The following is a 14,872-nucleotide window of genomic DNA, read 5'->3' on the forward strand; positions in this document are numbered from 1 at the left end:
CAAAGCCGCCTCTATTTCCTCAGCCACCTCCCTCAGAACTCTAGGATGCAGCCCATTGGGGCCCGGAGGTTTATCAATTTTTAGTCCCTTTAGCTTTTCTAGCACTTTCTCTTTTGTAATGCCTACCATACTCAACTCTGCTCCCTGACTCTCCCTAATTGTTGGCATACTATTCATGTCTTCCACTGTGAAGACTGATGCAAAGTACTTATTAAGTTCTTCAGCTTTCCTTATCTCCCATCACGAGCCTTCCAGCATCAATTTGGAGCGACCCAATATCTACTTTTGCCTCTTGTTTGTTTCTTATATATTGAAAGAAGCTTTTACTATCATTTCTAATATTACTAGCTAGCCTATCTTCATATTTGATCTTCTCTTTCCTTATTGCTCTCTTTGTTATCCTCTGTCTGTTTCTGTAGCCTTCCCAATCTTCTGATTTCCCAGTGCTCTTGGCCACTTTATAGGCTGTCTCTTTTTCTTTGATATATTTCCTGACTTCCTTTGTCAGCCATGGCTGTCTCATCCCACCCCGGATAATCTTTTTTTTCTTTGGGATGAACCTCTGTACTGTGTCCTCAATTACACCCAGAAACTCCTGCCGTTGTTGCTCTACTGTCTTCCCCGCTAGGCTCTCAGTCTCCATCTCAGGCAACCAGCTTGTAACTGATGTCCATTTCAAGCCCACCGACTCCCACAGCTACCTAGAATACACCTCCTCCCACCCACCCTCCTGCAAAAATTCCATCCCCTATTCCCAATTCCTCCGCCTCCGCCGCATCTGCTCCCACGATAAGACATTCCACTCCTGCACATCCCAGATGTCCAAGTTCTTTAAGGACCGCAACTTTCCCCCCACGGTGATCGAAGACGCCCTTGACCGCGTCTCCCGCATTTCCCGCGACACATTCCTCACACCCCGCCCCCGCCACAACCGCCCCAAGAGGATCCCCCTCGTTCTCACACACCACCCTACCAACCTCCGGATACAACGCATTATCCTCCGACACTTCCGCCATTTACAATCCAACCCCACCACCCAAGACGTTTTTCCATCCCCTCCCCTGTCCGCTTTCCGGAGAGACCACTCTCTCCGTGACTCCCTTGTTCGCTCCACACTGCCCTCCAACCCCACCACACCCGGCACCTTCCCCTGCAACCGCAGGAAATGCTACACTTGTCCCCACACCTCCTCCCTCACCCCCATCCCAGGCCCCAAGATGACATTCCACATTAAGCAGAGGTTCACCTGCACATCTGCCAATGTGGTATACTGCATCCACTGTACCCGGTGCGGCTTCCTCTACATTGGGGAAACCAAGCGGAGGCTTGGGGACCGCTTTGCAGAACACCTCCGCTCAGTTCGCAACAAACAACTGCACCTCCCAGTCGCAAACCATTTCCACTCCCCCTCCCATTCTCTTGATGACCTGTCCATCATGGGCCTCCTGCACTGCCATAATGATGCCACCCGAAGGTTGCAGGAACAGCAACTCATATTCCGCCTGGGAACCCTGCAGCCATATGGTATCAATGTGGACTTCACCAGTTTCAAAATCTCCCCTTCCCCCACTGCATCCCTAAACCAGCCCAGTTCATCCCCTCCCCCCACTGCACCACACAACCAGCCCAGCTCTTCCCCCCCACCCACTGCATCCCAAAACCAGTCCAACCTGTCTCTGCCTCCCTAACCGGTTCTTCCTCTCACCCATCCCTTCCTCCCACCCCAAGCCGCACCCCCAGCTACCTACTAACCTCATCCCACCTCCTTGACCTGTCCGTCTTCCCTGGACTGACCTATCCCCTCCCTACCTCCCCACCCATACTCTCCTCTCCACCTATCTTCTTTTCTTTCCATCTTCAGTCCGCCTCCCCCTCTCTCCCTATTTATTCCAGTTCCCTCCCCCCATCCCCCTCTCTGATGAAGGGTCTAGGCCCGAAACGTCAGCTTTTGTGCTCCTGAGATGCTGCTTGGCCTGCTGTGTTCATCCAGCCTCACATCTTATTATCTTGGAATCTCCAGCATCTGCAGTTCCCATTATCTCTGCTTCCAGTCGATTTTCGTCAATTCCTCTCTCATGCCCCTGTAATCACCTTTACTGAACTGTAACACCATTACATCTGATTTTGCCTTCTCTCTTTCAAACTGCAAACCGAACTTGACCATATTATGATCGCTGCCTCCTAAGTGTTCCCTTACTTTAAGGCCTTTTATAAAGTCTGGCTCATTACATAGCACTAAGTCCAGAATAGCCTGCTCCCTTGTGGGCTCCATCACAAGCTGTTCCAAAAAGCCATCCTGCAAACATATCATGAATTCTCTTTCTTTGGATCCACCAGCAACATTATTCACCCAATCTACCTGCATATTGAAGTCCCCCATGATCACCGTGACCTTGCCTTTCTGACATGCCCTATCTATTTCTCAGTGCATCTTGCGCCCCTGGTCCTGATCACTGTTAGGAGATCTGTACATAACTCCCATTATAGTTTTTTTGCCTTTGTGGTTCCTCAATTCCACCCACACAGACTCCACACCTTCTGACCCTATGTCATTCAGTGCCGTAGATTTAATTTCATTTTTAACTAACAAGGCAACCCAACCCCCTCTGCCCACCTCCCTGTCCTTTCGATATGTTGAGACTTGAAAGAAAATATCTACCTTCTTGCTGTTGGATCCCTTGAAGGCTAGGCCACCACAGTCATCTCTTAGGTTGGCACGCTTCGAGCTCTCTGCGAGAGGCCAGCAGCTTCTGGTGAACTGCAACTTTAACATCAAGGTCTGAAATAAACCAAGAAGCTTAACCAGTCAGTCAGTTGGGATTCAACAAGAAAGCTTCCTATTAATGGAGGTCACCAGTCCTTGCAACGGAATGCCCCCCTCAGGTGCTATCGAATTAAATCTCAACCAAAGTTGGAAATGCTTTCACGCTGTTTTTTTTAAGAAGTCTCAGTTTTGAAACAGATTAATTTCAGTTTTAATTCATTCTGAGCATTTGTAGATCTCAACCTCATAATAGAAACAAATGTAACAGTAAAGGTTGGCATTGCCAGAGATCAATATTTCTGATAGCTTTTGAATCGGGACCATTTATTACAGCTAATGAACTGATGTTTGTTGGAAAGACTGAAAATTTGTCTATTGAATAAAGCTCTTAATTGGTGTTCATTAACAGGATGTCATCTTCATGCAAATAAGTAATAGTTAGAATTTGACAAGTATGAGTTACTGTCTGTTGCATATACGTAAATGTTGGAAACTCTACTGAACATGGCCTGCTTTGATCTGCCCAGAGTGGGAGAGCAGGTAGTTGAGTTGATTTTAAACCACCTGCTTGTGACGATTCATTAAAGGGCAAGGAATTGTGATTTTGCAATTATTTCTATTCACAGATGGGAGAACTGATCAAGCTGTCATCATCAGTCGTGATGTCCCTTTCTCGGTTCAGGATATTCTCAACAATAATATTTACTACGTGCAGAGTGTCCATCGCAACATCGAACCAATTTCAGACAGCTTTGACTTTTATGTGACCGACGGCACCATTCAATCTCCGGTGTATAACTTCAACATTAAAATACTGGTAATTGTATTTTGCTCGGATTTCATTGTATAGTATGCTGAACACAGAGATAAATGGTATTTGGAAAAGAAAATTCGAAAATAGATGACAGGTTAGACAGAGGATCTTGATCGGCGCAGGCTTGGAGGACCGAAGGGCCTGTTCCTGTGCTGTAGGTTTCTTTATTTCTTTGAAACACTTTACAACTGGCAGGTGTTTTTCACTGAATCAACAAAAAGTTCAGTTCAGGAACATAAAAGTATTGTAGACCGCATTTTGCATTTTAAGTGCCTGAAAAAATTATCCCCATAGATTCTGATGCTTACTTTGAACTAGGCTAATTCCATACGCCATTGAAATAAATAGGGCATGAAATCGAGTCTCCAACTTAAATACTTCCACTTCCTGCTAGGGACATTAGTCAAGAATCAGTAAAGCATTGAAGGTCTGGTTAAGTCTCGAGGTGAATCTGAAACTATTTTATGATGAATGATTTTTGTCAAATTTAGAGTTTAGTACCACATAATGTACTATAGCCAAAATGATTTTACACTACTCTACCTATTGTAAATTGTGTACAATGTCTGTCTGTCATGTTTACACTTACAATCACACTTGGCTGTGGTTAATACTCACGCCTTTTCTTCTCCATCTTAAGAATGGATGGTACTGTCCCTGCAGCATCACCTGAGTCCACTGTCCAGAAGCTCTTTCAGGATGTCGGCCCTCCACTTCCTATTGCCATATTTAGGAGGAGATTTTAGATCCACATTTCGCAGCAGTGACCCAAGAATTGGCAGCAAAGGTCTTTATTCCGAAAGGTTCTATTCCAAACAATAGTGCAAAATTTAATATCTCCCAGTCATTGAGGTGCACTGATTAGAGAACACAGTAGCCTCACAAACTGAACTGTAAATGGTTCATATCCATGTAGCTTACACCCCTGGCAGGTGTTTGATAATGAAGTTTTCACATACCCCTTGGACCATAGTCCTATCAGTCTCTGTGAGCCCTTTCCTGGTCCGTCTCACATTCTTCAATTTAGCTTTTTGTTCAGAAGAAACCCATTGTCCCAAGACATCCTGCCTTTGCTGAGATATCATGGAGAGCACAGAAGACAATAGGACACATCCTCACTCTGGTTGGGTTCAACAGCTTGTTCCTCCTCTTAAAGGAGCAGTACTGGTTTAGACAGTCCCTGATAGGACACTGTAACAAAAAGTCAAGAGGTCAATGGAAATTGACCAAAATTAAATCAGAATACCTTTGGAAGGGTTCATGATGTACCCCAACAACTTGTTTCCATGTTGTATTGTTTAATTTTTGTGTAGTTCTGTACAAATCAGAAAACAAGCAGAGATTAGGTATTGACAATAAATGGTTCAATGAAGTTTTCGTAAATTTTCAGCTATCATATTTGCCTTATATTCTGAGTGCAAACCAACTATTGCCAATGGTTAATGCTGGAAGAAAAGTATTCCAGATAGACATTTAATTGAAAGGGCAAGAATTAATCAATTTTCCTTGTTCCTGTCACCAGCGGAAGAATGATGAACCTCCCAAAATGAATGTTGAAGTTGTGCATGTAAATAAAGGAACAGGTGTTGTAATTAGAAACACCTCACTTAGTCTCCTGGACCTGGACACACCAGAGAATGAGTTGGTTTTTAGAGTGACCAAAAAACCCAGCTATGGTAAGTCCATGAGTAGATCTTAATGAAGGGTTTGACAGGATATCTGAGAGAAACATCATTAGGGGCATCTTGATTCAAGGCTGCCAGTCAAGCAATGCCTAAAGTTTTAAATTCTCATCTTTGTTTGAAATTGTCTCAAAAGGTTCACAAATGGGACTAGTTTAATTGTGAAACCTGGTGGCATGGACATATTGGACTGAAAGGCCTGGTTCCACGCTGTAGGCCTCTATCACCGTATGTAAGCTGTCCTGCCTTCAGCACCAAAAGTGGTGCCTACTTTGCAAGAGTAAGGGAGCCTTTTACCAATGGTGGCCAATAGGGAAGTTGTCACTGGGTCTGTTGTAGTTGAGGATGGTAGCCCACCTCTCAGCACCGCACCCCCCCCCCCATTAGTGGGTAGATAACTCAGCAGTGCCGCCTGTAGAAGTAGGGAGGGACCCTCCAGGTTGATACCATTAAAACCGGGGTCAGCTGGATGCCAGCAATCAAAAACAGAGTTCCAGAGAAGTTCAGCAGGTCTGGCAGGATTGATGGAGAGAAAAACAGAATTAACAGAGTTCAAGGCCAGTGACCCTTCTTCAGAATGTACTACAACAGGATCAGACGAGCAGATCCTGGTGATTGGGAAGTGAGGTTTGCAGCTGTAGCAATGTAGTTATGGAGACAACTATTGCTACTGGGATTCGTCTCGGTCAGTTAAGGAGAAGTCACTCAGGAGTTCTCGGTGTTCCGCAGAAACCATCTGGAAGGCTGTGGAGCTTTACCTGGAAGTCTGTCACCCACGAGGTAGCAGACCCTCCTTATGGCACTAAACGATTTTATTGTTGTCCAGACTTGTAGGTTGTTGTGGACGTATTCTCAAAATGTGTTTATCCCTTGATTGCGGGATCAGTGACCAGGGAAACAGATTTAAGGTAAGGATCAGGAGGTTTAGAGGAGATGACAGGGATTTTTTTCCCCACTCTGAGGGCAGTGGGAATCTCGAACTCGCTGCATGTAAGGCTGGTGCAGGCAGAAACCCTCATAACCTTTAAGAAGTATTCAGATGTGCACTTGCAATGCCAAGGCTTACAAGGCCATTGGCTAACTTTTGGAATTTCTGTTTCTGTTTGCGTTGGAAGATGGGATTCGAACAGTTAGCTGGGCTGAAGTGCCTTTTTTCCTGTGACTCTAATGTAGGTTTGGAAGTGGGACTGAGAGCAAATTGTGAAAGATATCTGTCGCCACAGTTCTTAATACAGTTCCATTTGCAAGGGCTCGAAGCAGCAAGAGCCATTTAGGGTGAACTGAAGAACCGACTTCAGGCCAACGCTGGGATTCCCCCAACATCTGAACAGACTTCCTCCTCCGAGATAATGGGAACTGCAGATGCTGGAGAATCCAAGATAACAAAGCGTGGAGCTGGATGAACACAGCAGGCCAAGCAGCATCTTGGGAGCACGAAAGCTGATGTTTCGGGCCTAGACCCTTCATCAGAAAAGGGGAATGGGGAGAGGGTTCTGAAATAAATAGGGAGAGAGCGGGTGGCGGACCTCCTCCTCATTTGGGCGATGGGCAGCAACGGAGAGATGACCTCCCAGTAACGGACACTGACATGCATTCTGCGCTATGACCATTCCTGCAGAGGGATTTCCCCAACACACTGATGACTGTGAGAGCTGTGGGCCATTTGTATTTTCAGATTTTAGGCAGGCCTGCGAAGAAGTCTCTGTTTGCAGCTGCTTGAATCCCTTGTCAGCCTGAGCAGCAATTATTTCCGTATTCATTCAAGGATGCTAGGCCAGCATTTATTGCCTGATCCCTGATTGGCCTTAAGAACATGATGGTGAGCTGCATCAGTTCAGTTCAGTGGGCTGTCTGATAGGGCCTCCAGACTCAGGTTGGTCCCTGCTGGCCTTGCTTGGGCGACAAGTGAGAAACAACCACTGAATTTGCAGCCACATGGAAGTCTCTCCACATTGGCACAACTCTGACCCACTGCAGGTTTCAAGACATATAATCTGTCTTGGTGCCTGGAATATTTCAAAGTTCAGAAGACTTCATGCATTGGATGGAAGCTTAGTTGAAGAAAGGACTGGCAGCATATTCCAGATGGAGGTTTTGGATTGATAAGCCCACACACTCCCACCTCTTGACAATCTGTTGTTGATATTCTTTTCAGGATGTGAGTGTTACTAGCTATGCCAACAGTTGTTGCCCATCATTAATTTCTCTTACGATGGCTGCTTTTCTGAATTGCCGCACACAATGAAGCCAGAGAGTCACATGGATTTCTAGGATTTTGACCCTAAGATTGTGAATAAATGGCAGTATAATTCCAAGTTGTGGATGATGCCTTTCCCACCATCTACCATTGTGCTTCTAGGTGGTAGAGGTCTCAGACTTGGCAGGTTCTTTTGAAGAATTTATAGTGAATTGCTACAGTATATCTTGTTTGTGGTACAGCAGTTTCTCACAGCATAACATGTAGTCAATAATCACTCTGCAGACGAATAGAGAGAGAGGAGTCTCTTCCACGATCTTACCAGTGACAGAGCGTACCCACTTAGGTCCAGGATCTCCACAGGGGCAGCCTCCCCTGTGGAAGGGCAAGTGGTCATCAGTCAGATATTTATGTACCAACGGTAGTTAGGGTAGTTGCAGCCCAAATAATTCCGGTAGTGTGGTAACCCATTCGCCCTGATGGGGCAACAAACTTTGTTCATCATCATTTTGAAATTGGATTCATGCATCTAAGGTCCCTTCTATTTTAAGGAGCTTCTTTTCTGGCCTGAGCAGTACTTGCCCCTTCTAGTGGAGCTGCCAGCCATTCCCAGCTGCACCTTGCCTGCAGCCTGAAGAACCTAGCCACTATCCATAATTAGATAGCAGAGGTTACCCATGAGTAGGTCACATCCCTGAAGGTAATTTCAGAACAGGCACTGTCGACATGTGAGGATTGGGACTTAGAAATGGCCTCCCCATCTGAAAATAAACAACCTCAGACGGTTCTTGACTATGTTGTAAATTTCACTTGCAGCCTTCACTGATTCTGCACCAGACTGCACATACGGCTTTGTGACCTCTTCAACCCTGAGCTGAATCATCCCTGCATTATTATTTATCTGCCCTCATTTACATATTCATCATTGCCAATTTCAGTCACTTAATCGCTTGACCTTCTTGTCAACTCTACATTCACCCCATCTTACAATACCTAGGAATCTGTAATTCCTGCCCTTCCTAAGTTCCTTCTACACTCCTGTGCTCATTGGCTCCCTGACCTCCCATTCACATTTATAACCATTGTTCTCATCTAGATGATGAGGCCTCATCTGCCTGGATTTAGTCTCTGGAATTCCAATACTCAGTCCCATCTCCTCTTCAAAAACCTTCATCAACCAGTCAGTCATCTATTTTAATAACCCTCTTCCTGAATTTGTGGTCACTCACTAGGTACCTTTCTGTGAAATGCCTTGAAATAAGTTTCTTTACATTAAATTTGCGACATAAACTCAACTTGGTATTACTTGCTAAGAGTTGCATGTATCTGTCTGAAGTAATTAGTCTTTTCACTCTGCTTGCTTGATTTTAGCCATCATAGTTACGATTAGTATTGGAGACGTGCAACGTTAAAGATCATGGGCATTGCAGAAAATCAATATTTTGTGGCATATACATGGGTTACCTCAAAGCTTTGTGTTTCTATAATGTTGTGAACATTGTAAAAAATGAAGCAAGTGCTGTTTAATTCAATATTTATTTGTTTTAATTGACTACAATAGGCAAGCTGCGGAAACGGCAGTTTTATTCTGAGCCTCTTGAAAATGGCCGAGTACTGACGCAAGGCTCCTCCTTCACATACCAGGATGTGCTGGATGACCTCATTGTTTACACCCACGATGGGACCAACGTACAGTCCGATGAGTTCCGCTTTGCATTTACAGATGGTCTGTACACAGAAAATGGCAAAATGGAATTCTTTGTGGAAAAGCAAAAGAATGAGGCGCCGAGATTAGCAATCAACCGTGGTTTACAGTTCTCAGCAGGTAAGAATAAAAATATTAGAATCCTGACAGTGTGGCAGCAGGCCATTCAAACCATCGAGTCCACACCAACTTTCCAAAGAGCATTCCATCCAGACATACACGTTACCCAATTCCTACAAACCTGTGTTTTCCATGGCTAATCCAGTGAGTTTGCACATTCTTGGACACTCTGGGCAATTTAGTAGGGCCAATCCACCTAACCTGCAATCTTTGGATTGTTGGAAGAAACTGGAGCACCTGGAGGAAACTCACACAGACACCAGGAGGAATGGCAAACTCCACACATTTAGTTGCCTAAGGATGGAATTGAACCTCACTCCCTGGAGCCGTGAGGCAGCTATGCAAACCATCAAGCCCTTCCAGTGAATCACTGGAAATCCTTAAGGGGTGCATTTCTATCAGTGTTTTCTCTGTTACTAACTGTGGTAAACAACTGGAGGACCCTGGCACAGTTCTTTCATCATTGTCCTTCTCAAGTATTCACGACTCTTCTTAAGCTATGATGAATGAGCAGTGCAACCCCCATCAAATTCCTCTCATTAAACTTGAGATAGAAAAATATATATTTTTGTTTTGCCACAAGGATTCTTTCTAAGATACTCTGCTTTCACTTACGTCAACAAATACAAACGTGTAGGTACCATCACGGAAACAGAGTGCTTCTCATGCAAACTGATGCATCCATCACAGTTGGAATGATGGAGTTGGATGGTTTGGAAACAGTGGTTCTATGCTCAACCACTGTCCAGGTACTCTGTCAGAAATTAGATATGTGAGCATTGGATTTAACGCAGGATAGGGCTGTATTCTGATGGTCTGACTTTTTGAGTATCCTGCTTACATGAGACGATAGAGAACCCAGAACAATTCAAATCTATTGCAGCAAGGGGTCTTCACTGGAGGAGAAAATATATGAAAGTGTCAACGAAGGGATAATTGAAAATCAAGCAATTATATCTCAAGCAAAGTAAAACTGACCTTTGAAATGGATTATTGTCTTGGAGTCCACAACATGTTTTTCTTCTCTAATATAAGTAGAAATGTAAGAGCCAGTTCCATACTTTTAAGGGAACTGAGCTGATAGTGCATGAGAAAAATCAAAGAGGTATAGTCTATGATTTTCCCATCATTATAACCAGGCAATACGCTAGCTATTGTTGCATATAATAGATGTATTATTATGCAATACAAGCCAATAAATGAACTGTCAATTAGACAACCTCTGATTTAATGAATTCATCTTTTGCATTTAGGATCTGTATCAGTAATCACACAACAGTACCTGAAAGCTACAGATATTGATTCTGATGATGAAAAGCTTACATTTGTCATAACCAAAGATCCTACAGTTGGACGCTTACAGATGTCTAAAAATGACAATTTGGTTCAAATTTCAATCAGGGGACCCATTAAAAGATTTACCCAAGCTGACATTAACAAAGGTGGGTGAGACTTGAAATACTAACATGTTTGTTTAACAGAATGCTCCTTTGCTTCAGATCGAGAAATGATGGCTGACAGTACTTTGATCTTTACCAGGTGATCATAAATATGAAATAAACCACATAGAGACTAATCACTGGATTCATGGTACTTGCAAGGAATTTTCCTGCAGCAAAGACAATGTGGAAACTTAGACACATTGTCCTCAACTTTCTGACTGATCATTGCCCGAAATATTCATTGATCTCCCATTCTGTAGAAAATTAGTCAAGAGTGATGCCTAAAAGGGAAACTAGACTATTTTACAGTGTTGTAACTTGTTAACAATATTTATGATATTAAACATGCAATAATATTGAAATAATAAAATTATCAAAACCAAACTGAACAACTAAATGGCAATTATTTTCTACTTTTTTCACGTATTACAGGATACGTAGAATATAGACATGAGAAGGGAGAGCCTGGTGGAAGTTTTGCTTTCAAATTTGATGTTGTTGATACACATGGTAATAAATTAATTGATCAGTCCTTCTTCATTAGTGTGCTAGGTAAGAGAGCCTTCATTCTTCTAATAATGACAGTTTCATGGTGCTCTTCATTGCAACCTGTCACTGCTGAGAACTTAATGTTTGTTTTTTTGTAACATTTCTATTATTTTTTACATTCACAAGCCTTAATGCTCTAAAATTGATGTTGATGGACAAATCCGTGTCATTGCCAGGATTTGCCCTTGAATGAACTTGACCGCTGATTCTAGTAGACTTTCTGGGATTTATGCAAGGTCATTTGAAAGTTTGCCAATGGAAAGGACAAAAGACAAAGGAATGGCATATAGTTTACCTGGCACTGGAAACATGCTGAACAGGCCAGCAAGGCTACAAGCTGGTGTGATGTTGAGCACTCTCTGTAACCTTGTACGGGATCACTGATAAATGTTTAAGAAACCATACGGGGGCTTCATGACAGCCCATGATCTTGACCACATGCATTCACCTGGTGACCTTATACTGGGTCCCTCTTAGGCTAAGAAAGTGGAAACTCCTGAGGGAGCCTGAAGCAAAGTTTTAGTAGATACAGGCACACAGCTGGTTCTGAAGGGTACTGGAAGATGTGACACTTCTGGGTGTGCACCTAGGATTTATTGACTCTATCGTTTTATTATTCAGTAATATTAGGTTTGACATTTGAGTTGTTTCCTAATTGCATTAACACCATGCAATATAACCACCTTTCATCCATGTTCTCATGAGTTTCATTAATTTGTGGTTTGATTTTGCAGAAGATAAGCTTCCGCCATCCATTGTCGTTAATAAAGGTTTGGTGCTGGAGGAAAACACAGTGAAAAAAATTACAACCCTACAGCTGTCAGCTACAGACCAGGATAGTGAGCCTGGTGAACTGACGTACAGGTTAACCAAACAACCCCAGTTGGGTCATATTGAGCATGTTGCTTCACCAGGTAAAAGAAGCAAAGATCATTTAATTTCTGGGTTTCTTCTAGGTTAGAGGAATGACAGTGCAAAAATTTTGATCTAGAAATGGATACCAATGGAATAATTAATTCAAATGACAGGACAGCTGGTTGCTTTAATTTTGTGCTAGTTTCAAAGTCCACCTGCAGTCATTAAATTGTGTGATTTTGACAGATCCAGTTTCCCGCACTGGAGCCAAAACAAAGAATGCTGATTTTTAACTAACATCATTCACGTGGTAGAATCTCTATGTTTAAAGCCTTTCACTTGCCTGTTTTCTTCCTTCCCTGGCTCCCACTGTTCCTTTGGAGGTGAGAGATTAATTGACAACTAGCAACAATCTGGATTAGTAAACTCATGTAACCCAGTAACATTTAACATAATTTAAAATAATGGACATGTGCAATCTTTTAAGCATGGTTTTTATTTCTTCTTCAGAGTTAAGTGAGAAATTACTTTGTGTGTTTTAGTGTCCCTCCATACCTTTGGAATGCTGATCTTAAGTGTTATCAGCTCACTTTTGCCTTTCAGGTGCCTAATTTTATTTAGTTCTGCAGTTCTGAAATGGAAACTTGTAAATAATTAATTCATGGTTTGTCTTTCTCTCCCTCATTGTCATTTTGCGGTACCATTGGTCACTCTGCAATTTTTTGTTGAAGCTACATCTAGTTGTATCATTTTTAGAAGACAGATGGTACAGTAAATCATTATTACGTGATGCATTTATTTATGGTAACCAGTGATAAGGAGTGGTTTAGTGTGGCTCCTCCTTGTGGGAAAACAGTCTGAGTAAACCACTAACTTTGCTGCTGAAGCTAATACAACAAGTGAGAGTACAGATCCAGTTTGAAACATTGTTTTCCTTTCCCAGACTGGAGATAGAATTCACAATTTTAGCTGGAAGTTGTTTATACAGTCCCAGTGGAATCAACTGAAACCCCTGAACTATTCTTGTGGTTAATGGGAGCATCTTTGCATTTAGTGGTCTTAGTTAAATCAACTGTGCTGTTGGAATATTCCAAATCTTTCATGTTACTTGTACCAGTCAGTCTAGAGTAATCTACATTGCATTATATTCTCATTTCATTCTTTTCAACAGGAACAAAGGTCAGCTATTTTACACAGGCTGATCTTGCAGCCCGCAGCATTCAGTATGTTCACACTAGCGATGAGGAAAAACATTCCGATGATTTCATCTTTTCAGTGTCTGATGGTGTCAATGAGGTAGAGTATAAATTTTTATGGGAACAGTTAAATGGCAGGTACCATATTGACATTGATGATCTGTGTGCTAAAATGCTCCTGTATATCATGATGTTATAAAAAAAATCATAGCTGTAGCAGGGTGGCAAGCAGTAAACAGCATAACAGCAAGGATTAGAGTCGGGAGTCCGTATAGATGTTTGATACGGTTATTGAAAGAAAAAGTAAAATAAATGACCACCTCAACTTCACTGAAGGTGAAAATGAAACCACCAGTGGATGGACTGATGCTAGAGGACCGAAAGCTTCTTACAAACCTTGGAACGTTGAAGTCATCGCAATTGTTATGTTGACTGAAATCATAAAGGGATTTGAGAATTCTAAACAGTTACGGAAAACTAATCTTTTCCTGAATTGTTGTCTGTGTGATGGCCAGTACTTCCAACCTTATCCTTAGTTGAAAGCCGGGCACTTGATACTATCAAGAAAATCTACATGGTGACAGCAGTTCATGAGAACAGCTTTGATTTTACCAAAATAAAGCCAAGCATCTTTCCTGAGCCTTGTGGCAGGAGGAAGGCAGTTGCAAAATGTAGCAACAACCTTTTAGTAAATGAAGAAGACAGAGTTAAATATTGTTAACGTCATCTGGTGGCACCTCCAAATGGTAGTATGTAAATAACGAGGAGGTGACAAAGGATGGACATCAGGAATACCTTGGAAATATCAATCTTGCTTCTGAATAAAAAACATAGAGAGCTGAAGAGTAGATTAGAGATGATAATAACAGATGGAACGACCACCATATTTCAGGCTACATTGATCTGAAAGAGAATGAGGAATGATAAAAGCTGTGATCACAGTAACGCTGACTGGTGAAGTCTCACTGTTTGTGGTGAAGCAGGAACCAGATGGAAATATGAAGTGTTGAAAGGCGGCAGCACAATTCCAAGATAAAGCCTCATTCTGGAAGTTTGTAAATCATGCATCGAGTTATTGCCTTTCAACAGCCAAAAGCATTTTCACTTCTACAGGCATGCTTCCTCACACGGGTCTAGGCCTTGTTCAGCTCTTATCCATAAATTGTGTGCTACAGTTGGACCTTGGAAATTGATTTATTTTGGGCTTCCTTGTAGGCATAATCTTCTTGGTTTCCGACTATTAGAGCTCCCAGGCCCACAGCCTTAACACAGGTAAGTTATTTATGGCCTCAGCTTTAACTCTGCATCATGCCATCTTCTTTGATCAGTGTGACCCATTGAATTCGTTTATCCTATTAGCAATGGTTGTCTCGTTAACACTGTTCTTATCAGCTATATGTCAACTTTCATCTCCGATTATTTGACTGATCACTATCTTAAAGCAGATTTAAACCAAATGATTGAATTCACTTCTGTTATTCCTTCGCAGAACGCCTCTATAGTTTCCTGGTTTTTACCCTTCCCTATCTCAAATCCACAGCCAGCTCT

General features: G+C 42.5%; 1 protein-coding gene across 3 annotated transcripts in view; it reads left to right on the forward strand.

Annotated features, from left to right (window-relative positions):
• The window catches only part of fras1 (Fraser extracellular matrix complex subunit 1), a 446,760-nt gene that overhangs the window by 338,726 nt on the left and 93,162 nt on the right, over nucleotides 1-14,872 (forward strand). For all 3 annotated transcript variants that reach the window (XM_059646148.1, XM_059646150.1, XM_059646159.1), the window contains 7 exons: nucleotides 3,391-3,581; nucleotides 5,101-5,254; nucleotides 9,019-9,282; nucleotides 10,536-10,724; nucleotides 11,157-11,276; nucleotides 12,008-12,187; nucleotides 13,300-13,424. In XM_059646148.1, coding sequence (XP_059502131.1) covers nucleotides 3,391-3,581; nucleotides 5,101-5,254; nucleotides 9,019-9,282; nucleotides 10,536-10,724; nucleotides 11,157-11,276; nucleotides 12,008-12,187; nucleotides 13,300-13,424 — 1,223 coding nt within the window. The remainder of the gene's footprint in view (nucleotides 1-3,390; nucleotides 3,582-5,100; nucleotides 5,255-9,018; nucleotides 9,283-10,535; nucleotides 10,725-11,156; nucleotides 11,277-12,007; nucleotides 12,188-13,299; nucleotides 13,425-14,872) is intronic.

This window comes from Stegostoma tigrinum, chromosome 1 (genome assembly GCF_030684315.1).
Source record: "Stegostoma tigrinum isolate sSteTig4 chromosome 1, sSteTig4.hap1, whole genome shotgun sequence".
NCBI classification, from domain to species: Eukaryota; Metazoa; Chordata; class Chondrichthyes; order Orectolobiformes; family Stegostomatidae; genus Stegostoma; species Stegostoma tigrinum.